This window comes from Dipodomys spectabilis, unplaced genomic scaffold, assembly GCF_019054845.1.
Source record: "Dipodomys spectabilis isolate Male_0828 unplaced genomic scaffold, ASM1905484v1 ptg000043l, whole genome shotgun sequence".
Lineage (NCBI taxonomy): Eukaryota > Metazoa > Chordata > Mammalia > Rodentia > Heteromyidae > Dipodomys > Dipodomys spectabilis.
In genome coordinates this window covers 8,539,836-8,565,245 of record NW_024870720.1, presented here as the reverse complement: position 1 = coordinate 8,565,245, position 25,410 = coordinate 8,539,836, and the positions used below count along the sequence as shown (strand labels likewise).

The 25,410-nt window shown below is 45.0% G+C and overlaps 1 protein-coding gene across 1 annotated transcript in view; it reads right to left on the bottom strand.

The window, feature by feature from the left end:
• Positions 1-18,125, bottom strand: part of Limch1 (LIM and calponin homology domains 1) — a 305,943-nt gene extending 287,818 nt beyond the window's left edge. Inside the window, 1 exon segment of the mRNA XM_042678042.1 lies at positions 17,957-18,125. Coding sequence (XP_042533976.1) covers positions 17,957-18,052 — 96 coding nt within the window. The 5' untranslated portion in view covers positions 18,053-18,125.
• Between the last annotated feature and the right edge of the window lie 7,285 nt (positions 18,126-25,410).

The window sequence follows — 25,410 nt, the reverse complement described above, 5'->3', positions numbered from 1 at the left end:
AGGAAGGAAGGAAGGAAGGAAGGAAGGAAGGAAGGAAGGAAGGAAGGAAGGAAGGAAGGAAGGAAGGAAGGAAGGAAAGAAGGTAGGGAGGGAGGGAGGGAGGGAGGGAGGGAGGAGGGAGGGAGGAAGGGAGGAAAGAAGGAAGCAAGCAAACAAGCAAGCAAGCCTGAATCCTATAGCTAATTATTCCCAAATTTCTGGTTCACAGAAACTGAACTACAGGCTAAGCATCCTTAAGCCAAAAATCTGAAATCCAAAATGCTCCAAGCTTGGACATTTTTAAGCATCACCAATCTGATATCACAAATGGAAAAGCCCATACCCAAGCTTATGTTGATCTCCAGATATAGACACCTTAAAAATTCTGTTTAAAATTACCTTCACAGACTGGGGGCCTGGTTGAAGTGGTAAAGCCTCTCCTAGCAAGTGCAAGGCCCTGAGTTCAAACCCTAATATCATCAAGATAATAAGAGTAATAATTATAACAATACCAACTTTCTGCTGTGTATGTAAGGTATAGGTGAAACACAAATTTCCTGTTTAGACTGAGGTCTCATACACACACACACACACACACACACACACACACTCCAAAGATTAAAAAAAAGTCTGAAACCCACAATACTTTGCTCCTAGGCATTTTGGACAAGTAATACTCAACTTGAAATAATGATTTGCTGTCTTTAACTTTTATATTTTGGGAGACTTGTATTTGTTATGCGTAATACCATGTTCTTAAAGATTCTGACCCCTACACAAGGAACATGGCCATATCTTCTCTTGTGCCTCAAGAAACCCAGAATAGACTGGTTTCCTAATACTGTATGATTAATTGGAGTTCTGTTGGAAAAGTACTCGCTGCCTTCCCCGTGCACTGTTATAGAATGTCTTCCTTTCCTTGCCCCATTAACTTTGGACTTGGCCAGTCACTTGCTTTGCCAGTGGAATATGAGTAGATGTGATACAAGTGGAGACTTGAACTCAGAGGTTCATTACATGGTTTTGGCCAAGCTCTGGTGCACCTGTCATTCTAAAAAGAATAAATCCCCCAGGATGCCTCTCCCCCAGGAAAGGAGAGATAACATGAAGGTGACTTGAACCCAGTCCACAACCTGGACCAAGCGCAGCAACCCAAAGCTTGAAGGGAACCAATGCAGTTGACCCTTCAAATACAGTTATGCCACTACAGCCTGCCATGAGACTCAGGTGCTTGGTCATACTGCGCAGCTGTATAGAGGAATACTATATATACTTAGAAGTCCAAATGCATGTGTTTCCTTGTATGTCTTCTAAGATAGAGCTTAGAACACATCAAAAACTCTTAGCAGACTTAAACAGATATAAATCATATACCACCAAATCTACCCTCTTAAAGTATATAATTCAAGGATTGGGTGTGGGGGGGGTGGATTTTTCACTGAATATTATAAGTAGGCAATCACCTCTATCTAGTTCCAGAATATTTCCATCACCCAAAAGAAGAAGTCCACTGGCCCTAGCCATCTCTTAACCATCTTTTGTAAATAACAGCTTGGATGAAAATGTTAAGAAATGTTAGTCAAGCACTGGAGGCTTAAGCCTATAATCCCAGCTACTCAAGAGGCTGAAATCTAGGGATTGAGGATCCAAGCCAGCCTAAGGAAGAAAAGTCCTGGACACTTTACTTCTGATTAACCAGCAAAATATCAGACTGGATGCATGGCTCAAGTGTTAAAGCTCCAGCCATAAGCAAAAAAGCCAAGGAAAAGGCCCCAAGTTTAAACAGGGCACCAGTACAGGCACACAAAAAGAAAATATAAGAAATTCTTATGCAACCTCTTATTCCAAACTAGCATGATAAAACAAACACTGAAACAATGTGTCTTCCCTAGGGTCCTTTCACTTTTTAATCTTTCAACCAAGATATATCCACAGCTCCCACATTTTTAATATAAATATTTAAGACATTTTAAAATTGTTATTGCAAAGCAAAAGCCACATGGAGGGATTTAATTTTCAATCTACAGATCACAGCAAGGTGATCACATTAAAAGCCACAAAGTATTACCAAGAGGAAATCCCACCTAATTCAAAACTGTTAGTGACTAGGGATAGAATCTGCTTCATACTTCTTTAAAAGATGAAGGTCAGAGTTTCAAAAATTAGCAAATGAGGGGCTGGGAAGGTGGCTCAGTGGTAGAGTGCTTGCCTTGCATGCATGAGGCTTTGGGTTTGATTCCTCAGCACCACATAAGAAAAAAGAAAAAAGCCAGAAGTGGCGCTGTGGCTCAAGTGGTAGAGCGCTAGCCTTGAGCTGAAGAGCTGAGGGACAGCGCCCAAGCCCAGAGTTCAGGCCCCACGACCGGACCCCAAAAAAAAAATTAGCAAATGCACACTTTCAAAAAATTAATAGCTCAGACTAGCAAGGACCTAATCACTATTCTTGGTAGATAACTTGAAACCATACTTAAATACTGTTACTCACTTTTAAAGATTACAAAAGTAACTGCTACTTTAAAACTATAATGGCAAGCACATTTCATTCTGTTCATCAGAGAGAGAGAAAGAAAGAGAAAGGGTTCTTTCCTAACTTTATTTGGCTATGATGATGAAGACATTTCACCAAATCTTAGAGAACCGTCATTCTAATGTGTCACCCTTCCTTACAAAATAAAAGAGAAAGAAAGAAAAGTGAATGAAGACCTAGCCAAGTACTCAGGAAGCTTCCACTCTCAGATCCACCAAAGCTGTCCAACCAGTTTTATTTTTACCCTCCTCTTTCCTGCACTCTGCTCTTCACAGGACCCAGCTGCACTCTGCCAATCTGGGTCACTCAGCGCAGAGATCAGTGGGCGACAGCCGCTGTATCCACTTTTAGAAGGGCCTGCGTGCCTGGGAGTGCCCAGGCCCAGAGCTCTGCATTCTCTGGACCCAACTAACTGCATGGTTTTGCTATTGCTAGGCAAACTTCAGACTCCAAAACCAACACCCTTACCCGAGGGACAGGGGATGAAACTGGAGAAACAAATCAGACACTGGCATTGCAATGGTATCACTTCTACTTCTAACGTTGTGAAACAAGCTGCTATTTGCTACTAGGTTCCAGAGCTGTCCAGTGTGCAGACCTCCATTGTTCAACTACCCAGCCTCCAATCGTGCAAGCCAAGCCGACAAATCCCCTTTCATAAGCAAAACTATAGAACTGCTATTTATAATTCAGTATAAAATAAATTCCCATTGGGAAGAAAAAAAACTTGAAGGACCCAGGATAGATGTTTTTATTTGTTTTTAGTCAACACTTAAAATCAGTCTGGTGCATTCAATCACATTTTTGTTTTGTAGTTTGTTGTTGTTATTGTATGTGTGTGTGTGTGTGTGTGTGTGTGTGTGTGTGTGTGTACATGTATGTATAATACTGGGGCTTGAACTCAGAGCTTGGGCACTGTCCCTTACCTTCTTTTTCTAAAGGCTAGTGCTTTACTATCTGAGCCACAGCTCAACTTCATGCTTTTATTTTTTTCTTGTTAATTGGTGATAAATGTCTCATGGACTTTCCTGTTCTAGCTGGCTATGAACCGCAGTTCTCAGATCTCAACCTCCTGAGTAGCCAGTATTACTGACATGAGCCACCAGTGCCTGGAATTCAACCACATTTTTATACTTAATAAAGTTCTGAGGTGGGTACTTAACATTCAATAACATCACTAAAAATGACACTTTCCTAGTCTCATAAAAATAGAAAGAAATCCTATAAATCCCATCACATGGGAAGCTGGGACAGGAAGATGAGTTCAAGGTCAGCCTCAGCTTCCTAGTGAGACTATGTCAATAATAATAATAATAACAGAATAAAATAATCTACTAATATTTCTATTTTAAACCCTCCCAGGTTGTAAGTCTATGATCATCTCTAAGGAGTTTTATTCTAGGGGTTTTTTTAACTTTAAATTATTTCCTTTTTTAACCTTTCCCCAATATGTTCCTATATAAAATCAATTTTTAATTAAAACTTTATTAACAATTCTTGTGGGCCTTAGCACCCACTTTCCTACTCTTTTATACAAACTGCTCAATTTTTCCTGAAGACATTCACTGCTGAGGCAGCCGCCAGGATCTTTGATAGGGATGGAGCAGACTAAAGTCTGACTGGCTTAGGCTAATCAGCTAATCTACTCCCCAGCCACCATGCATGAGGATTTGTCCTCTTTCTCTATCCAGAGGCAGTACGAAGACTCTCAGTGGAAAAGCCTGGACCTTCCAGGGTGGGATAGGGCAGGTGGGAGGCACTACAGGAAGCCACACTGAGGACTGCACAGTTGGGCAAATGAGGGAATCCAAGATCTATTTGACCTCACAGGACTAATAAATCAGCCTTCCCTCCAGACTATCAGTGGGCTTGTAGACCATTTTGTCAAAACCAGTTTTGGTGAGACTTTTATTGCTTGCAACAATAAGAACATTAACAGAAACATATTTAAACAATTGATTTTCACTGTAAGTCTTACTAAAACCAGATGTGGCAGCACACTCCTGTAATTGCAGTTTTCCTGAGGCTGCTGCAAGATTGTGTGTTCAAGGCCATCCTGAGTTTAGGAGAGCCTGGCTACATATCAACATTCTATCTGGAAACAAATATTGCTATAGAGCCACTGAAGCACAAAATCAAATAAATAAAAATTTAAATACATTGTACAGCTCTGGAAAGAGGAAGTAAAAGAGACTGACCTTTTAATGACCAAAAAGCCAAAAGAAGCCTGGAGCCAGAAAAGGGATCACCAGCTTCCTGGCTTGCCACACTCGCCTCTTCTGGCCTTGGCTTTCCTTGACTGCTGGTTTGTGATGCAAAGGACTAAAGTGCTAATAAAAACCTCCCATGAGGTCTGGGGGTATATATCCTAGTGGTAAAGAACTTGGCTACCCTATGCAGGTTCAATCCCCAGCAACCAAAAAATAAAAATAAATTTGCATGAGCCATGGCAATAGGTACCTGACAACGCTTCTTCTTGTATTTCCCAATTGCAAATGCAATGATTCATATTACAGAAACATAAATCATAGCAACAGCAACTGTGTTCCGTTCATAACACCAGGGCCTGGGCCACAGGCCCAGGCAAAGGGGCTCTGTGAGGGCCCCTCAGGGGGCTCAGGAGCCACAATGGATGGAAGCTCTGCCCAGCCTGCCTACTGATCCCAACTGGAATGGAACTGACTGGAGCAGGCCCAGCAGAGGATCTTGAACTGGGACAGATACCTGTGCCACACAGGACTAACCAGGAGGCTCCAGGCAGGGAACCTAACAGTGCCCGAAAGGCAGGCAGATTGCATCCACACGTTTTGCTTTGTTTTGCTCATAGTCATTTCAGTTCTAGGTCTCAGTATTCAGATCTCTGAATCCAGAGACCAAGTCAGGGATCAGTGAAGGAGAATGCAATGGTGTGAGAGATGGAAAGAGAGGAGGAGTAAGAAGAGCTCCACCCGTTGGCAAGGGTATTCCTGTCACAGCTTTTCATTAGAGTCCTAACCACTCTCCTGACAACATTTATCTTTTTAAAAACATTGAAAGGCTCCAGTTGCGGAGAATGTGCATGGGAGCCAGATTGGTGGAACTGTTTCCTAGCAACTAACACTGCTGTGTGCACCAAAGATGCTCAGTAAGCAGCATCTCAGACAGAAAAGGAGCTTGGGAGGAGAGCAGGAGGGCGGGGCCACTGCTGGGTTAGAAGGGGTTGCGATAGGGTCTCTTGAGGAGTTTTGCTTTTACTTTTAATGGGCCCAAAGAGGATCTAGTGAGTTATCACTTCCAATGAATACCTCTGTGTGTGTATACGTGTGCTTTACACACACACACATACACACACACACCAAGCAGCTATTGAGGAAAAGGCAGCAGAGTATAGCAGTCACCAGTCCAAGCTCATGGACCAGATTACCTGGGTTCAGATCTCAAATCTCAACTCTGTCTCTTAGCTGAGAGACTTCTAGCCAATCAGCTAATATCTCCATGCTTTGATTCTCTCCTCCGTAAAATGGGCATAAAAGAGTGCCAGGCACCATGCCAGCACTTAGACTGCAGCTGTGGGTCTAGAAATAGGACCATGTTATCATTATCTACTTTGGCTCTGAACGGGCCCTTTATCATGTGGCATCATTGCCTTCCATCACTCTTGCCTCAGGATGAATCAGGCTTCCGCTTGTCAATGGCCCCTCCCATTTATGACATCCTGCCAGGTCCCTTAGGAAATGGGTGGCGACCATATCTGTGGGCCCATGACAACATTTAGCCCCACAAGCCGCTTTTGTACTTTGTGTAGGAAAGGTGGAGAAGATGCCATTTCCCAGTGTTCCCCCATGTCACAATCATGAATGGTGGTTTACTCCCATCAGTTGGTAGCTTTGTGTGGTATTTTTAAAGGTAGGCCCAATTTGGAGGATGATGGTTCAAAATTAGCCCAGACAGAAAAGGCCATGAGATTCTTATCTCCAATTAACCACCAAAAAGCTAAAGTGGAGCTGTAGCTCAGGGGGTACAGTGCCAGTCTCGAACAGTAAAAGCTAAGAAAAAACGTCCAGGCCCTGAGTTCAAGATTTCGTACCACCACATGTTTTCTCTCCTATGTGAAAACTAGAACTAAAATACATAGGAACATGATAAATTATACAGGTCTCTGAGCATTCACACACAATGAGACCAAAGGAAGATACCCTTAGGAGAACAGAAAAGCCCAATGCCTACATGCATCTGATCATACAACATAATATTTATCTAAATGAACTCCAGGAAATGGAAATAAGAGGGTTTTTTGTGCTGTTTTGTTGTCTATTCTTCTTGTTCTGTTTGTTCATTTATCTGTCTGTGGGAAGGAAAGGGGAGGCACAGAAATGAAGGGACAAAGCGTAAACAAATGTAGCAGAGGCACTTCCATGAAACGATGTTGAAAATACAGCCGTGGCTGAGGATGGGAGGGAAATACTGAGACAGAGAAAGAGAAAAGGTGATATTGTCCAGAAAAATATATATTCATTACCTGACTTATGTAACTGTAACCCCTCTGTCTATCACCTTTATGGTAACAATTTAAAACATTTTTAAAATATTCAGAACCAGCATAAAAAAATACCACTTAATACTGATGAAAATGTGTGATAGACTGTACTTTATTTCAGTACTTTTCTTTTTCAGATGCTCTCTGATTGAAAGACCTATAATCCTTTTTCTGAACTTAGCTGTACTTTGAGTTTAGGTGAGGGGAAAAAGCGAGGCTACTGGTTTTGAGGTTAGGAAAGAAAGAAACCATGAACGTCCTGAAACGCTGTGCAGTTAAAAGAAAAGAGAAGCTTGCTCTCAGCCCTGCAACCAGGAACTCCAAGGCCAATGAGCCCTACCGCAGTTCACCCGGAGGGAAAGACTGGCTCTTTAAATAATCCTTTTCACTGCTATCACCTCGCAAAGTGCTTTCCAAGTGTCCAACCACAGACTGTCTCCAGGCAACAACTGAGTGAACTGCTTTTTTTAATCACTCTTCAAAAACACAAAATAACTTTGCTTCCTGTCAGGGCAGCAACAGCATCTATTTTCTCTGCCATAGTAGAGTCCAAGTGCCAATCAGGTGATGGTGGTTGGGCTCCGACTCACTGAACACTTGGCAGGGCTGCGGGCAGAGTGGCTGTGGCGCTCTGAAACGGGGTAGAAAGGTCCAGGATGAGGACTTAAGACCAAAGGAACTCTGGGACTTCGGAAGGGGGCAGAGCTCACAAGAGACCATTCATTCCAGGGAAATATCGCAGCTGTTTGTGGAGAGGTGAACGCTCAGGGCCAGGTGTGCATGGAGAAGGGAAAGGTTCACGGCTCAGAGGCAGTTGGGAGGGTGTTGAAGCGATCTGTTGAAAGGAGTTAGCCCTGGAGAAATAGGGAAGCTGTGATCCAAGGTACCCTACCCCACCTGAGCACTCATTTTCCGCTTTCTCCTCATGAAGGGTACTGAAATGCTTCATGCATGACCACTGCCTAAAAGACCATCTCCAGAGTGGTTAGATCACTGAGCAAGAGAAAGGAAGCAGATGTGTCAGAAAGAATTTTCTACAAGGTACCTTACAAGGAAAGGCTATAGTCTTCCTTTCCTCTCCTCCATTCTACTTCCTGGACAGGTGATATGATAATGGCTCGCTTGCAGTCACACTGGACCGTGAGGAGAGTTGACAATGTATGGTGCTGCGAGGTGGTATCTGACTTGATTTGTTTATAAACTTCCGTATTTTAGAGGAATTTAGAGGAGGTTCCCACACTACCACCTAATATGACATGACCATTCGCCCACTTAAAAAGCAGACAGGCTTCTTGCAGCTGCTTTTCCATTCAAGGACAGGGAGCCTCCACAGCCTCCATTTTGCCCAAGATTTTTAATTCCCAGGTCCAAGCTCAAACAGTTCTCTGCCATTTCTCCTAGATAAAAGTTTGTTGTTGTTTTTTTTGTTTTGTTGGTTTTTTTTGCCAATCCTGTGGGTTGAACTCTAGGCCTGGGCACTGTCCCTGAGCTACTTTTGCTCAAGGCTAGCACTCTACCACTTGAGCCACAGCACTACTTCTAGATTTTTGCTCCTTAACTGGAGATAAGAATCTCACTGACTTTGCGGCCCAGGCTGGCTTCAAACCACAATCCTCAGATCTCAACCTCCTGAATAGCTAGGATCACAGGTGTGAGCCACCCTATCGCCAGCAGAGCTTCATATTCTCATTTGGCTCTTTCACTCACAGTTGGTGATCTACACTTGAGCCACGCCCCTCCACTTCTGGCATTTGCCTGGCTTATTGGAGATAAGAGTCTCACATCTGGCTGGCTAGCTACTGTAGAACCATGATCCTCAAATCTCAGCCCCTTGAGTAACTAGGATTAAAGGTATGAAACACCTGTGCCCAACTCTTTCTTTTTTTCTTTTTGAAAAATAGTCTCACCGGGTAGCCTCAAAACCAAGATCCTCCTGCCTTAGCCTCTCAAGTGCTGGGATTACAGGTGTAGCTATTTGGGGCCTATTCTTTGTCTTTATAATCTGCATCCGAATTTGTAGTTCCATAGTTGTTTAATCTTCCATTTTTGTGAGCTTGGAAGCTATGCTTGTTTTGTTCACACCTAACTGATTCGTAGCACTATGCCTATCACATTGGGAGCTCAGTAAACATTTTTCAAGAAAGGAATTTAAGGAATTCTTAAGAGCCCACTGTCACATATTAATGCTTATTTTTATCACTATTTGCAAAGTAGGAACTTCAAATGAATGATAGCCGGGCATCCCAAGGGATTATTTTCATATTTTGAAACATTTGACGAAGGCTTCCTTCAATTTCAATTAGAACAAAATATTGAGTTAAAATAAAATAATTGGCTGAGTGCCAGTGGCTCACATCTGTAATCCTCATTACTCAGGTATGAGGATCCAGCTCAAGGCCAGCCTGGCCCTAAAAAATCTGAGTTTAATTACACAGAAGTGTGGCTCAAGTAGTAGAGTGCCAGTTGTCAGCAAAAAAGCTAAGGGACAGCACCCAGGCCTAAATTCAACCCCAGTATAGGCATAAACAAATAATTGTTTGAAATCTCATTTTGTTACAAATGTTTCTTAGGATAGATAACCATGTACCCATTACAATAAATAAAACTTCAGTTGTTCACTTGGTATAAACACACTTGGTAAAGAAGAAGGTTAAGGATTTTTTCTCAAGTCTTAGCTCATAATAATGAAAAAAATAAGCAATCCTTCTGCCCTTGACCTTTATTCAAAGAGGAATTTCAGGCCAGGAGTGTTGGACTGAATCATAGGATAGTAGACTGGACTTTAAAAAAAAAAAAAATCAGCCAGTTGAACGCTAAGTGCAGATGGCTCATGCCTGTAATCCTAGGTACTCAGGAATGTGAGAGCTAAGGATCAGAGTTCAAAGCCACTCTGGGCAGGAAATTCTGTGAAACTCTTATCTCAATGAACCAGCCAAAAGCCAAAAGCCTGTAAAATTCCAGCTACTCAGGAGGCAGAGATCTGGAGGATCATGGTAGGAGGCCAGTCTGGGCAGAAAGTTAGTGAGATCCCAATTTCAACCAATAAGCCAGGCATGGTGGCACATGCCTGTGTTTCTAGGTACTCGGAAGAACCTAGGTAGGAACATCATAGTCTGAGACAAGCCTCAAGCAGAAAACACAGACTCTACCTGAAAAACAAACAAAAGGGGAGGGACACCTAGAAGTATGGCTCAAATGTTAGAGCAATTGCCAGGTAAGGGCTGCACCCTGACTTCAAATCCAAGTATTTCCCCCACCAAGAAGTAAGTGCAAGTATATTCTTACTTGGCCTCCGAATACACTATTTAGGGATGGTTAGATGGAGTCCTGCCCTAATGACTAAGGCTGACTTGAAGGTGAAGCTGCAGTAGCTACTCTAGAGTAACCATAGCAACACAGAGCTAGCTGTCCTGGCCCAACAGCCTACCTTAAGGGCTCAGCACAGAGCTCTCACATACAGCTTTGCTGACAGTATAAGTTTCGCAGGACACAACGTTTTAACCAAGTTCTTTCTTAGTTATATGGCATATGATCAAGACACATTGTTTCAGCTTGATGCCAAAGGTAATTCCTTGGAAGCCAACAGCCACTCATGGGGGTCAGATGCAGAAGGACATCTCTTTGCAAATGTAAACATGGAATTTTTCCACAACCAACCTGAAATCCATGACATCATTCCTCCTTGCAGAGAGATGCATCATCTCAGACGCAGGCAGGAGTCTTGCCAATACTCTGACATTCCTCTTTTAAAAATAAAGGACTATTATTTCCTCCTTATTATTAGTAACCCTCTAGTTTCGGCTATTTTTATATTTCTCAGTCACTTAACAAAATTCTATTAACCTTTCCTTTCCTCATTTTACTGTAGTGAAGTCATCATTCACGACACTCTTCCTCCCCCATCCCACCCCCCCACCCCCAACCCCTACCCCTGCACAAGTCACCCCTGACACTACCCTTCACTTCAAATGCAAACACACATCCTTAAGAACAAATTATATGGTGTATTTTCCAAAAATCATAGGACAGACTGGACTTAAAAAAGTCAGTTGAGCTGGGTGCTGAAGGCTCATGCCTGTATTCCTAGCTACTCAGAGGCTGGGATTTCAGGGCTGGGGTTTGAAGCCATCCCAGGCAGGAAGGTCTGTGAAACTCTCACCACCAATTTACCAGCAATAAAGACACAAGTGGAGTTGTAACTCAAGTGTAGAGTGCCAGCCTTGAGCTTTTTCACTAAGGGATAACACCCAAATCCTGAGTGCAAGCCATAGTACTCACACAAAAGAAAGAAAGAAAAGAAAGAAAGAAAGAAAGAGAAGGAAAGAAAGGAAGGAAGGAAGGAAGGAAGGAAAAGACAGACAGACAGACCAGTATTAACTGGTTCAGTTCTGCGCCACAATGTAGCCATTTGATCAGACTGAACTGTAAGGATGCTCACCACAAGCCCAACTCCCCAAAGTCCATGAGCTGCAGAGCAGGCCCCTGCAGACTTTTAGCATAGAACCTCAGTGTCTGATAGTGTCAGCCTCTTCTGGGAGGAGAAAGTACCTCTTAGCCCAATGCAACATTTTCACTATTCCAAGTGAAGCCTGTCTACATGGGCAAAGATGAGAGCTCTATGGTAAAAGCCTCAGCCAGATGCGCACCAACAGAACTTAAGCCCATCAGCACTGATAAAGATGTTCCTCCACACCCTGATGGGAACAAGGAAATGACTGGGCTCGATAGGGATGATTTTCATCTCACAGAACAATCTAAGTTTGAATCTCCTATAACAAACTTATACATGAACCAATCAGCAACAAGCCAAGCTTTCTCCATCAGTCTTGCCCGTCCCTCCCTTCTCAGTGCTCAGTGGTCAGTGTGACACTTCCACCCTCTCTGTCTCTCTCTGTCTGTCTCTGTCTCTCTGTCTCTCTCTGTCTCTGTCTCTCTGTCTCTCTCTGTCTCTCTGTCTCTGTCTCTCTCTGTCTCTCTCTCTCTCTGTCTCTCTGTCTCTCCCCCCCCCCCCCCAAATACACAGCAAAAACACTGGGAAACTTTCAAGCTTCCAAACTAAAATCTATTTATTATAGAGATTGGTTCTATTTTGACTCTCATTGTCCACTCTAACCTTAATCACTTTCCTTATACCCCTAACTGAAGAACAAACCAAACATACCACAGAGGTACTCATTCTTAATTCTCCAAACCTGTGTGCTGATAGCTCATACCTGTAATCCTAGCTACTCAGGAGGCTGAGATCTTAGGATGCTGGTTCAAAGCCAGCCCAGGCAGGAAAAATCCATGATATTCTTATCTCCTAGTAATCACAAGAAGCAGGAAGTGGAGCTATGGCTCAAAGTGGTAGAGCATAGCTTTGAGTGCAAAAGCTAAGGGACCAGTGCCCAGGTCCTGAGTTCAAGTCCTGTTACTGGAACAAAAAAAAATAGTACTTGTTTATTAAGGACCAATGTGCACAGAATTCAGCCAATGCCACTATACAATAAGCACTCAATAAGCACTAGCTTTAGTCAGCAGCAGCTGCTGCAAAATTGCAGCTTCAGAATTGTCTGAAGGAAAAAAGAAAAGCCACTGAGCAATTTCCAGCACTTCAAGAGTTGCTTGGTCCCACCTAGCACTGACTGCCACCCAGACTCAAAGCCAGATGTCTGCAACATGCTCCATTGTCCTCCATCAGTGGGAAGTAGCGACTGAGAGATTCAGTGACCAGGAATACATGATCACTCACACTTACACACACACACACACACACACACACCACACACTTGTTGGTGGCCAATGCTGTCTGCCCATTTAGAGCTTACTTGATGCAGTTGGTTTCCAGGGAGATGCCAGCCCCTCCTCCCATTCCTCTTCCCCTCTCCCCAAATTTGTGGGACTTTACTGTTCTCTGACCACGTGACAGCATTGTGTCATAGCAGTCCTGTGTACAAACAAGCAGACCATTTCAAAGTCCTGGTGAGAAAGATGCCGCTTGTTGTGATTTACAAATCTATTCAAACCGCTACTCCTTTCTCCAGATAGCCAGAAAGGTTTTCTTCCTCTGCCTCATCTCTCCCATGTAGAGCTAGGAGACTAAAGCTAAAGCTTTTTTGTAATATAAGATTAAAATTGAATGTTAAAATTTTTGTAAGAGTCATCAAGTCCCTACAGAGATGGAGAATTAGATGTCATAATAACTCATGGCATTACATTACAAATGTCCAAGGTTACTGGCCACCAAATACTAGATTATCTCAAAGGCTACTCATAAATTTTTCCTGCTGCCAAGTAATATAACATCTTTTAGTCTTGCAGCACTAAGGTACCTTCAGTGCTTTTAATCTTCAGAATCAGGTCTCAGTTGAACAAAGAAATAATTCTATGTAGACACGAGGAAATGAACCAAAAGAATGAATGTATTCCTTCCAGCCCAGTCCCACTTGTGTGAACTATGGATTAAGTCACAAATAAGACTGCAAATTCATCACCAGGCCCCAGGGGTATGCTATCATTAAAGTTAAAGGCGTCCAGAAACTTCTCAAATTGAGAAGGAAGACAGTTGGGTTGGAATTTCCAGCCCCTCCTTAAAGTTCTGGCAACCTGTTCCAAATCAACTGAAAGTGAGTTGAACGGACATCTGTTCTTCAGAAAATATTTGGCACCAAAGAAAATTGCAGATTAGAACCAACTAATACTGTTGTGGGAAGAAAGACATAAAGGGAGGAGAGAATGGGAAAATTAGAATCATCTACCTATTAGCAAACAACTAACTTCATCAATGCCATTAGAAAAGAGAAGGGAAGAAGGAAGAAGGAAATTCAATGGAAGAATTGTCCTTCTTTCAAAAGAGTTAACACTGACTCTGGGAACACAAAATTTCTGTATTTGAGATTAATATTTGCACATTTACTATTTGTTTAATGATTCAATATTGGATTGTCTTCAAGAGGAAAAGCCATCAATTAGTCTGTTTAGAGTTGGGTAACAAAACCAACACATTCAACGATGTCCAAAACAATACTGGTGAATCATTTTCTAAGCTTTGATAGACTAGTGGATCATCTTATGGTGAGATTATTACAGGTTTTCCTCTGATCCCAAAATCACTTAATACAACGAAAATACCATGTAGTAGAGCTCAAAGCATAACTCAAGTTGTAGAGTACCTGCCTAGCAAGTTCAAGGTCCTGAGTTAAATTCCTAATATTGCCAAATAACAACAACAACAACAACATGGAGCATCCATTTTCTTAGCTTCTAGTCAAACTATTCGGCATTACTAGAGATAAGACTGCAGATATGGCTTAATGTTAGAACTCTGGCTTAGCAAACCCAAGTCCCAGAGTTCAATCCCTGAATAAATGAATGAATGAATGAATGAATGGATTAAATAGTAAGATAACAGGATGATATCAGTAGGTAACTGAATTCTATTTTCTACACTGGAAACTTATACTTCTGAACTATTTCTCAATAGTAGGTTTAGATGTTATTAACAACAGAAAGAACGGTAGCAGTAACCATGGTAATAATAATGGTAAGAGTAAGAGCAATACTAATGGTAATACTAATAACTCACTTAAACCTCATTTCCTAAGTGCTGTGAATCATTCTAAGCATTTCAGACACATTCACTCATGAAATCCTCACATCACTCTAATAGGCAAGTGAAATGTTATTCGTTTCCTGTTTTAGATGTTCTCCACAAAATCTCTTTGTTATTTCTGTTAACAATGAGAATTACCTTTCAAAGAAAACATTTAGAACCATAAGGACAGAAAAAGAAACTTGCTCAAGGTCACCTAGTCAGAAGGTGCCAGACCTGAAACTCAGACCCAGGACACACAGCAGTAAAGTTGAACCTTTTAGCCACCATGATGCATTACTTCCCCTGGCTTAGAAGACCTTCTAGAAAAGGAATATGCCCTGCCAATTAATACGTGAAATAGGCTGTTTATCTTAGCCCCACAATAGACATACGGCCTGCTCCTACAGCTATAAAAAGTGGCTGCAAGTGTTACCCAACTATACCCCGGGTGTGACCAGGGTGAGCTCCCCTTAGATGGTTCACCTTTGCCAGCCAAGACCAAGGCTGGGGGCGGGGTGAGAGAGAAGCCTCCTTCCCAGGCCACATTTCCTGCCCAGTAACACAGTCTTCAAATAGCCAAGGCTGCAGCCTGTGAAATTCCTCACTGAAAAGTTAGGTCCCAGAGCTTTTGCCTTGAGTTTTAAGAATGAACTTTTACTCAACAATCACCTCTGATCAAGAAAGAACAGGACTGAGGAAAAGAAATAAGCAACAAAGTGTGTTTATTAACTTGCTCCATCCACCCAAGGGAACTTTTTTTTTCTGAAAGGGTGAAATTCTTAGGACTCAAAATGAACAAAAGAAAAAAAGAAAAAAAAAAAAGTCTGTGGGAAATTTAATCACCAACACAACAAAAGGGAAAAAACAAAGCCCTACCAATGAGGATGTTGCCAGAGACAATGGACCCCCACGGGAGATGCAATTGTGTCAAAGAGAGCAATCCCCTGGGAACTGGACTCACACTAAAAGCTAGCTTATTGCTATATTAGCTGAGGAATCTTTGTTCACCTGGCAACAGTGAGCAAAACCATCTGTTCCTGCCCCTAGGCTCCACCAGAGTTGGGAAGACCCCCACATTTACATTTCAAGAGGAATCTCCAGTAAGGAGGGAGGAGGTCTCTATCTCTCTCCAAGTTAATATGTTTTTTATATGGCCTGGAAGGGGGTAGGAGAGAGAACATGGTCCTTTCAGTGAAATTGAACCTCACAGTTGAAAGGAGATAGGCCCCTTCAATAATGCACAGGCAGGCTCCTGCTACCTGGCCCTAAAGCCATGCAGGCAACTCAAGCTTTCCCATTCTTCAGTTGGAATAAACGGCTAAGGACCTTAGGAATATCTTTCTTTTCTCATACTGTTATAAAGAGTGATGTCTCTTTTGTATGATATTTAGATATATGCCCTACTAAAAAAAAAAGGCCATAGATCCCAGGTGAATGTTTCATATCTTACTCTACATAGGGGCTGTGACAATACATACATATCCCAAAATTCATGGAGGCGCACCCTTCCAATACACACACTTGCCTGTACCTGAATTATACTATGATACAATTTTAAAGGGAGAGTATGTCCATGGCATTTACAATGAAGGACAGTGGGAATAAATCATTCCATAAATAGTAAAGATAGTCTGGTCTTACATCTTCCCTTCACCCCATCCACATCCAAAATCAATCTCGAGAAAGTTCAAGGGGAAAAAAAATACAGTCATGGTTCTCTCCACTCAGCCAGCAACTACGAATGTCTCTTGTGCGGCCTGTGTATCCAAGTATGCAGCACGGAGAGAACACCTGTCACATGCCACATATCAAAAATAAAAAGCCGCTGGGGTCTTGGCTGGAGTGGTAGAGCGCTTGTCCAACACATGCATAGGCCCCAAGTTCACACCCCAGAACAGCATTAAATGAGTAAATAAAATAGAAATAAAAGGCCAATGTCTTTTTCTCATACGTTAGAGGGCTATCAAATTATAAGAGACCCGGCTGAGTTTTTAACAAGACTGTAGAGTTTGTCCTGTTTCTGTTTCTAGATTCTTGGGGAAGCCTGGAAGTTAAAGGCCTGGGGCTGGAGTCTTCCATCAACACGAGTGGGGGGGGAGTTTTTTTGTTTTTTGGGTTTTTTTTTTCCCAGAGGCAACTGGGCAGGTTTAAATCTGCAGCATCTGTAGCTCTGTCACCCAGCAGCATTTGAGATCTGCGATGTTTCGGGGAGGGGGAATGGAGTTTACTTAGGGACAACCAATATTAAGATGTTCCTTCTCTGTTGGTCAGGATCAAGAGGTATACACACTTCCTCCTCCGAACCATCAGGCAAGGAGGACCGCGTGTCACCGATGGGAAAGAGGCCCGATCATGTTCATTTTCTTCCTATGTCCATCCAGACAGGTTCCTAATACAGGTCTCCAGGGGTAGCCCCCTCCCCCCCGCCATCCAAGCCCCCCCCACCCCCATTCCCGCAGATCGATCGTTTCGGTAGCGCAAAGCTACCAAGCCCCGTCTACAGATAGGCATCGTGAATCAGGATCACCCAGCAAGCCTGAGCCAGCCAGAGCTATAGTGATTTCTCTGGCCAGCCACCTAGTCATTCAAGAAGTGAAATCTGTCACCTGGGCCGGGTACCAGGTCCTTCTGAGCCCACTCTGCGGTCTGCGGGACACAGAGGCGGCTGCCAGTGGCGGAGCGGCGGGCGGAGGGCGTGCCCGCAGGTGGGTCCAGCCGCCCCCACCCACCCCTTGCCACCCTGGCCAGCCTTGCACCTGAACGGGTGCCAGGAATACAACGGAGAGGCTCGGGTGGGTATGCGCCTCCCCGGACACACACACACACACACACACACACACACACACACACACACCGCCAACTCCGCTCCTGAAGGACCAGGAGCGAGCCCAAGAGGCGGACACGAGAGCAGGACACCCCGAAATGCGGTGCCCGCGCGTGAGGACTCCGGGAGCTTAGTGCGCCTTTGCAGCGCTTCTGCTCGCCGCGGGCTTCCCTTGGCAGCGCCTGGGAAAGCCATGTCAGCTGAGATTTGTATTCGAGGCCGGGCGGGCAGGAGCGGGCGAAGGTGCTGAGGAGCGCACGGCGACACTGCAGTGTGCCCCCCCCACCCCCCAGTGCGCGCAGCCCTCCCGGGAACCCAATGCCCAAGCGCCGGGGGTGGACTGCAGATCAGATCGCCCCGGGCCGCAGAGCGCGACCCAGAGCAGCTGGCCAAGAAAGTGGGGCGTAGGGGGGGGGGGCGAGGCTGGACCTGCGGTCCGATCGGTGATCCATAGGGGTGCGGGGCGGTTCCCCAGACCCCAGCGACCCCCCACCTCACCCCCGCAAGGCCGCCCTCCCGCCGGCCACCAGCACCTACCTCGATCCACTTCTGCGCCTCGGAGAAGGCGGGCTCGGGGGGCGGCTCGGGCTGCAGGGGCTGAAGAGCTTCCAGATCGAGCGCGGGACAAGCCATTTGCGAAGCCCGGGGTCCGCTGCCGGAGCGCGCTGGGCCGCCGGGAAGAGCACGGCCGCTGCCGCAGGAGCGCGCTCCCGCCCCTTCCCGCCCGCCCTCCGGCCCTCCCCTCCGCTCCCCCTCCAGGCGCAGGTCCCCGCGGAGGCTGCCGCAGCTGTTCCCCTGCGCCGCCGGGGCCGGGCTGAGCCGTGCGTGCCCGGCGGGAGCGAGTGCGGAGACCCAGGGAGCTCCCTCTCCTCTCCACCTTCGCGGCCGCTCCGCCCCGCCGGAGGGGAGGAGGGGGCGGGGAGGGGTGGGGAGGGAGCCTGGGCTACCGACTAAAAATAACCTGGAGTGAGCACTGGGTGTCTCCCTCCTCGCTCACACCAAGACCAGGAGAGGGACCTGGCCGCCACCCCGCACGTCCCCGCGCCAGGCCTGCTGCCAAGGGGGCGGGCCCGATCGCTGCACCTGGGAGACGCACGGAGCCGGGCGCACGCGTCCCGGGGAAGGGGGTGGGCTGGGAAGGGCGGGGAGGAGAGGGAGGAACGAGCCTCTGCAGCCCCGCAGGGGGACGCGCCGGCACCAGCCGTCCCTACCAGCGCTGGGGTGAGGCTTCGAGAAGGACAGCCCCTCCCTCACCCCCGCACCCCGAAGTGCGGAGCCTTTCCTTGATCTTTATGGAAGAAAAGATAAAACTCCAGGCAAGCTATCTGGGCCCTCACTCATTGATTCATTCAAGCAATATTGATTGAGCACCTACTGCTGGCCAGGCTTTGAGCTTAGACACTGGAGATCTATAGATAGAGCTAAAATAATGCTAATTAATAATAATAATAATTGGGAGTGTAAAGGGAGGCACAGAAATGGAGGGACAAAGGATGAACAAATGAAGACGTGGTGCTCACTGGACAGCATGTGGAAAAGGAACTACACAAGGACTGGAGAGGGAGGAAAGGGAAACACTGGGAGAGCGCAAGGGAAGAGTGATGGACTCATGTAACTGTAACCGCTCTGTACATCACCTTTAGAATAACAATAATAAATCAACAAGGGCTGGGAATGTGGCTTAGTGGTAGAGTGCTTGCCTAGCATGCAGGAGGCCCTGGGTTCAATACTATATAAACAAAGAAAAAACAAATAATGCCCTCAAAGTACTGATTTTACAGGCAATGGGGTGAGGGGCAGGACAGACACTCCTCAGGCAAATGTAAAGAAGATCCTTCTACCAGGTGGCACCTATTGAAAGAGAGGATGAGCCATGGGTTGGGAGCACAGAGCACGCTGCTTTCTGATGGCCTGTCAGCCTTTCCCCTGGGAAGCTGCCCAGTGCATCCTTGTCCAGTTAATCGAGGGTGTTTATTCTCCTCCCTCCCCCTACAAGGGTCCAGAGGGCTGGCTGTGTCACTTTGGCAGCTGTCATCTCTTGCCCCTACCCCAGTGGCAGAGATAGATGTATGAAGCCCCCATCCCCACCCCGGTGGTCGGCATCCTGCCCACTTCCTTCTAACCCCCTCAGACACCCCTCCTTGAGCATGCTCCGTCCTTCCTCAGACCCTCCATGATGGTCATGAAGAGTTCTTTTGAAGAGACTATATAACGAGGCAAACGAAGGTCAACCATGCAACAGTCTGGGAGAGATGTTTCCAGATGGGAGGCCCCAGGCCTCCAGGTAAGAACAAGCCTGTTGGAATGAAGGAACTCATGAAGACCTGGGGGTGATGGCAGCATGGTGAATGACAGAAGGGAACAGAGGCAGTGCATGAGCTGAGGGCAGCCACGCTGGGTACTCACTGGAGGGCCCTAGGAGCCCAGCACTGGGTGCTTTAGCTCAGTACCCCCAGCAGACCTCCAGTGAGTGGATCCTTTAGAAAGGCCACTGGGAAGCCGTGTCTTTTCCTGGTTCAGAGCCCAAGCTTTAGTCTTGGTCCAGTTCTGTAGCTATAATTGGGGGTGGGGTGGGGCCATAAGGTAGGGCTAGCATTGCACCATTCCATGCATTGGAGTCAGACAGGCTTCAGTTTATGTACTTGGAAAACACTCAGGTGGCACTTGTGCAGTACCAGGCACTGTTCTAAGTGCAGTACAAGTGACTGACCAACCCAGTCCTCACTGCAGCTCGGTGAGACCTGAAGGACTATTAGGATCCATTTGAGGAACCGCAGTGGCCGTGTGGGGGGCGAGGGAGAGGGAGCTGAGACTCAAGCCCAGACAGCCCAGCACCAGCTCTACTATGACTGCAACTCCCAGCTACCTTTCCACTCCCATCCACACTGCCACTGGCATTTGCCTCAGTTTCCACATCTCACAGGAGGTTGAAGTAGCTACCCAGCAGAACTGAGCAGAGCAGCAGACATGGTAATTATGAAAGACTGGCCAGCACATAGCCAGTACTCAGTACTGGCCAGCTGACCACCCCCTTCCACCCGCCCTCCAAAGAAGAAGGGAAGGAGAATGTACAAAGCAGAGATAAAGGAGGCCTGTAGAAGGAAAGGACTAATTAAATGCAGTGTCAAGATCAGCTCTGTCCACAAAGGAGGATAGCAAGGAGGTCATCGAACCACTGATACGCTGACATGAACTGCCAGGCATGGTGGTGTACATCTGTAATCCCAGCCCTTGGGGGTAGACATAGGAGAAGCACAAATTCAAGGCCAGCCTGGGCTGGCTAGACTATACCATAAGGACCTGTCTCTTTTTTTGTTTAAAGTATACAATTCAATGGGTTTTCCTGTACTCACAGAATTGTGCAACATAACTAAAATTAATTTCAGAACATTTTTACCTCTCCAAAAAGAAACATACCAATTAGCAGTCACTCTTCCATGTCCTCCACCCCTGGCAGCCATTCATGTATTTTATTTTTCTCCATAAGTTTGCCTGTTCTAGATGTTTCATATAAATGGAGTCATAGGCTGGGGATATGGCTCAGCATCCCAAGGTCAGACCAAGTACTAAAAAATATGCTCGATAATGAATACATCAATGAAGTCATACAATATGTGGTCTCTTGCATATGGCTTCCTGGCATGACACGTGTGTGTGTGTGTGTGTGTGTGTGTGTGTGTGCACACGTGTGTGTGTGTGCGTGTGTGTGTGTGTGTGTGTGCTGATCCTGGGGCGTAAACCCATAGACTGGGCACTGTCCCTGTGTGTTTGTGTTTAAGGCTAGTGCTCTACCACTTGAGTCACAGCTTGACTTCCTGCTTTTTGGACAGTTAATTGGAGATAAGGGTCTCACAGGCTTTTCTGCCTAGGCTGGCTTCAAACCATGGTCCTCAGCTCTCAGCTTTCTGAGTAGCTAAAATTATAGGTGTGAGCCAGCACCCAGCTTAGCATAACATTTTTAAGGTTCACCTCTGCCATATTGCAGCAGACCAACACTTGGCTTTTCTTCTTCTTTTTAATCAACAGAGAGTCTCACTCTTACCCAGTCTGGCCCCAAATTCCTGGGCTGAACTGACCCTCCTGCCTCAGTCTACAGGCATGTGTTACAATGCTCTGGGGTTCATTTAGGTTTTTTTTCTTTTTGGGGTGCCTGGATCATGTCTGCATATACACTGGACAAATACTGTCACTAAGCCACATCCCCCAGCCTGTATTCCTATTTACTTTTTAAATTCTTATTGTTATTATAATATATATATAGTATAATATATATAATTATGATGTACAGAGGGACTACATTGCATAAATCAGGTCGAGTGCATTTCATTTTGGGCAATGCCACCCCATCCCTCACTCCCGCAGTTCCCCCCAACATAGAGTCCAGTGAATACCATTGCTGTATTTCTTCCTATTTAATATTTTAAATTTTATTTCATTATTTTTTGAGACAAAGTCTCCTATATAGACCAAGCCAGACTTGAACGTGGGATCTTTCTGCCTCAGCTTCTGGAAGGCTGAAGATATAGGTGTGTACCACCATGCCCCACGTGTGTGCCCTTTTATTGCAAAAAAAAAAAAAAAAAAGCCATCACGCTAACATTATTCATTCTTCAGACATTTTGATTGCTTTTCTTATTTGTTATTGAGTCAAACTGCTATAAATATTCACATACATGTACATTGTACATGAAAGTACATTTTCATTTTCTTTGAGTATATATACCAAGGAGTAGAATTACCAGGTCACAGGATGACTCTCTGTTCATCCCTCTGAGAAACTACCAGACTGTTCTTCCTATCAACTGTACCATTTTACACCTTCATCCAATCTCTTTATCTTATTCCAACACTTGCTAGTGTTCAGATTTTTATTATTGCCATCCTATCATATATGAAACTGTATTTGGTTATGGGTTTTCATTTGTATGACTAATGATACTGTACATTGCACATTGGTCATTTGTACATTCTCTTGGGAGAAATGTCTATCTTGGCCCATTTTAGGTGTTGAGCCATGATTTCTTTATATATTCTAGAAATAAGACCTTTATAGATATGTAATTTACATATATTTTCTCTCATTCTTGGTATTGATTTTTTTATTGTGAAAATACTGTACAGAGGGGTTACAATTACATGGGCAAGATAATGAGTACATTTCTTATCAAGCATTGTAGCCTCCTCCTTTGTTTCCCCTTCCCATCCCTTCCCATCCTCCCTCCCCCTTGGTATTGATTTTTGATGGTTTTGAAGCACAAAAGTTTATATTTTGACAGTCTAACTTATTTGTTCTTTTTTGTTTCTGTGGCTTATGGTTTTGGCGGCATATGTAAAATCCCAATGTCTAATCCTAAGTCATCAAGATTTCCTTCATAGCCAGGTGCCAGTGGCTCACACCTTAATTTTAGCTATTTAGGAGACTGAGATCTGAGGATCGTAGTTCAAAGCCAGCCCAGGCAGGAAAGAGTCCATGAGACTCTTATCTCCAATTAACCACCAGAAAATCAGAAGTGGAGCTGTGGCTCAAAGTGGTAAACCAGTTGCCTTGAGCAAAATAGCTCAGAGACAGCACCCAAGCCCTGAGTTCAAGCCCTGCAACCATGTTGTTGTTGTTGTTTTTTCTAGGAGTTTTATGGTTTTAGCTCCTGCATTGAGATCTTTGATTCATTTTTAGTTAGTTCTTGTAGAAGCACAGCTTTTGAGGTTAGATAGAGTAAGAGTTGGTTTCTGAGATATAGAAATCAAGGAGGATTTAGAGGTTCAAGGACTCTTTCGGGGGAGACTGCAGAGCCAGCAGGAAATGTTGAATAAGCCATCTGGCATGGAGAGAAGAAAGGAGGGATGGAGGGTCTGGTAGAAGCATCCTTAAGCTGCCATCAGTCCAAAGAAAGGGCAGCAAGGTCATCAGGAGCCTCAGCCAGTCAACTGTCAGGGAAGTCCCAGATCGCCCTGAATAAGCCTGCCTTCGAATCTGGCCACTTTCGGAACATGGCAGTGGAAAACAGGCCTGGATGCAACAGGAAAATGCTTTTCAGAGCACAGCCGCCAGGCCCTCCCTTAGGAGGTAGTGACTACATTCAAGTTTGAATTCAGTCCCTGCTCTCTTGGTATTACATAGAATGAAAATACTATCTAACTCCCCTCTGAATCTCATTTTTATTGACACACCTACGTTTTTTGCCTGGCACTTAGAAATCAGTACTTAAGTATAATGTTGAAGCCAAGCATTGGTGGCTCTCATCTGTAATTCTAGCTCCTCAGGAGGCTGAGATCCAGAGGACGGAGTTTCAAGGCCAGCCCAGGCAGCAGAGTCTAGCCTTTGGACTATCGATTCTTATTGATTACAAGCTTCTGTTTGTCCAACTTCAAAATGACTATGACTGCTGCTATTGTTGAGCATTTGTACGCCAATGACTAGGCGTAATTTTCAACAAGCCAATTTAAAAATTCCACATCTGTGAGCTAGTAGTGTATTCTCCAGGGAGTTAAGTTTGATAAACTCTCAGATACACAGTCAACCTCAGACACACATCACCTCAACCACCTTCATTCTCCTGAGAATAAGTGCAGACTGGTTCCAATGATTCCACTTTGCTTCCAAAACAGGTTGTCTCTAAGCCCAATAATACAGGCTCACATAACCATGTCCAGCTTGTTGGTTGACGCAGGGTCTCTCTTTGCTAGCTTTTCTGCTTGGGCTGGTCTCATAGCATGATCCTCTCAATTTTTACCTTGTAAGTAGCTAGTATTACAGGTGTGAGTTACCAGGTTTGTTCTTGACAAACATAAATTGTCATTTTGACCAATACTCCTCAGAACCAAACCTTCCATGTATGATTTTACATGTCTGCTGATAGAATTTCCTGCACACTAGCACCTTGCCCCATTTCAACCTTGTTTCATCCAGCAACCTGCCCAATACCTTTCTGTTATAGTGCTGAATGATGGGCCAAGCGAATGGTAAGGATATTTCAGGAAGTTTATTTCTACACCAGGACAGCTGGCAATAGCATTCCTATACCCCAAACTGTGACTACATAAATCATGCATCCTTACCAGATCCCAAATACCAAGTCACTCACCACCACCCAGCATGAAGGGAACTGTGAGAAAGGGGAAATCTATCAGGGAAGAGACAGCAGTTCAAATACATGTTACAAAAATGTATGGCCAGCCTGGCACTTGTGGCTCATGCTTGTAATTCCAATTATTCGGAGGTCTGAGACCTGGAGGACCAAGGTTCAAAATCAGGCTGAAAAGCCCAAGAGACTCTATCTCCAATTAACCAGCAAAACACCTGACTGGTGACATAGCCTAAAGAGTAGAGTACCAGCCAGGAGCAAACCAGCTGGGCAATATTGCAAGGCCCTGAGTTCAAGCCCCAGGGCATGTGTGTGCACAAGCTCACGCACGTGTGCACGCATGCACACACACACACACACACACACACACAAAACACACACACATTTACATTCTGCTGGGTCCTTCCAAGGCCTTAGAAGAGGCCGACTTGGGCTAACCTATATAGGAGACAGGAAGCTTCGGCTTCCTGAGCTTCCTCCTTGATCCACATCTGGGTAAGAGGAAAATGCAAGCGAGAGCAACTCTTTTCCCTCTTTTTGTTCGCTTCTTCTCTTTTGGGGGTAAGGCGGTGGGTGTCAGTCATAGGGCTTGAACTCAGGGCCTGGGAGTTGTTTGTGAGCTTTTTTTGCTCAAGGCCAGCACTAGCACTTTGAGCCACAGTGCCACTTCTGGTTTTCTGCTAGTTAATTGGAGATGAGTTTCATAGATTTTCCTGCTCAGGCTGGTTTCCAATAAATACATACACACACACACACACACACACACACACACACACACACACACACACATATTTCTGTGTGCCAGCTCTGGGGCTTGATGATGTCCCTATTTTTTTTTTTTTTTGCACTAGCAGTCTACCATTTGAGCCACAACTCTACTTCTGGCTTTCTAGTAGTTAATTGGAGCAA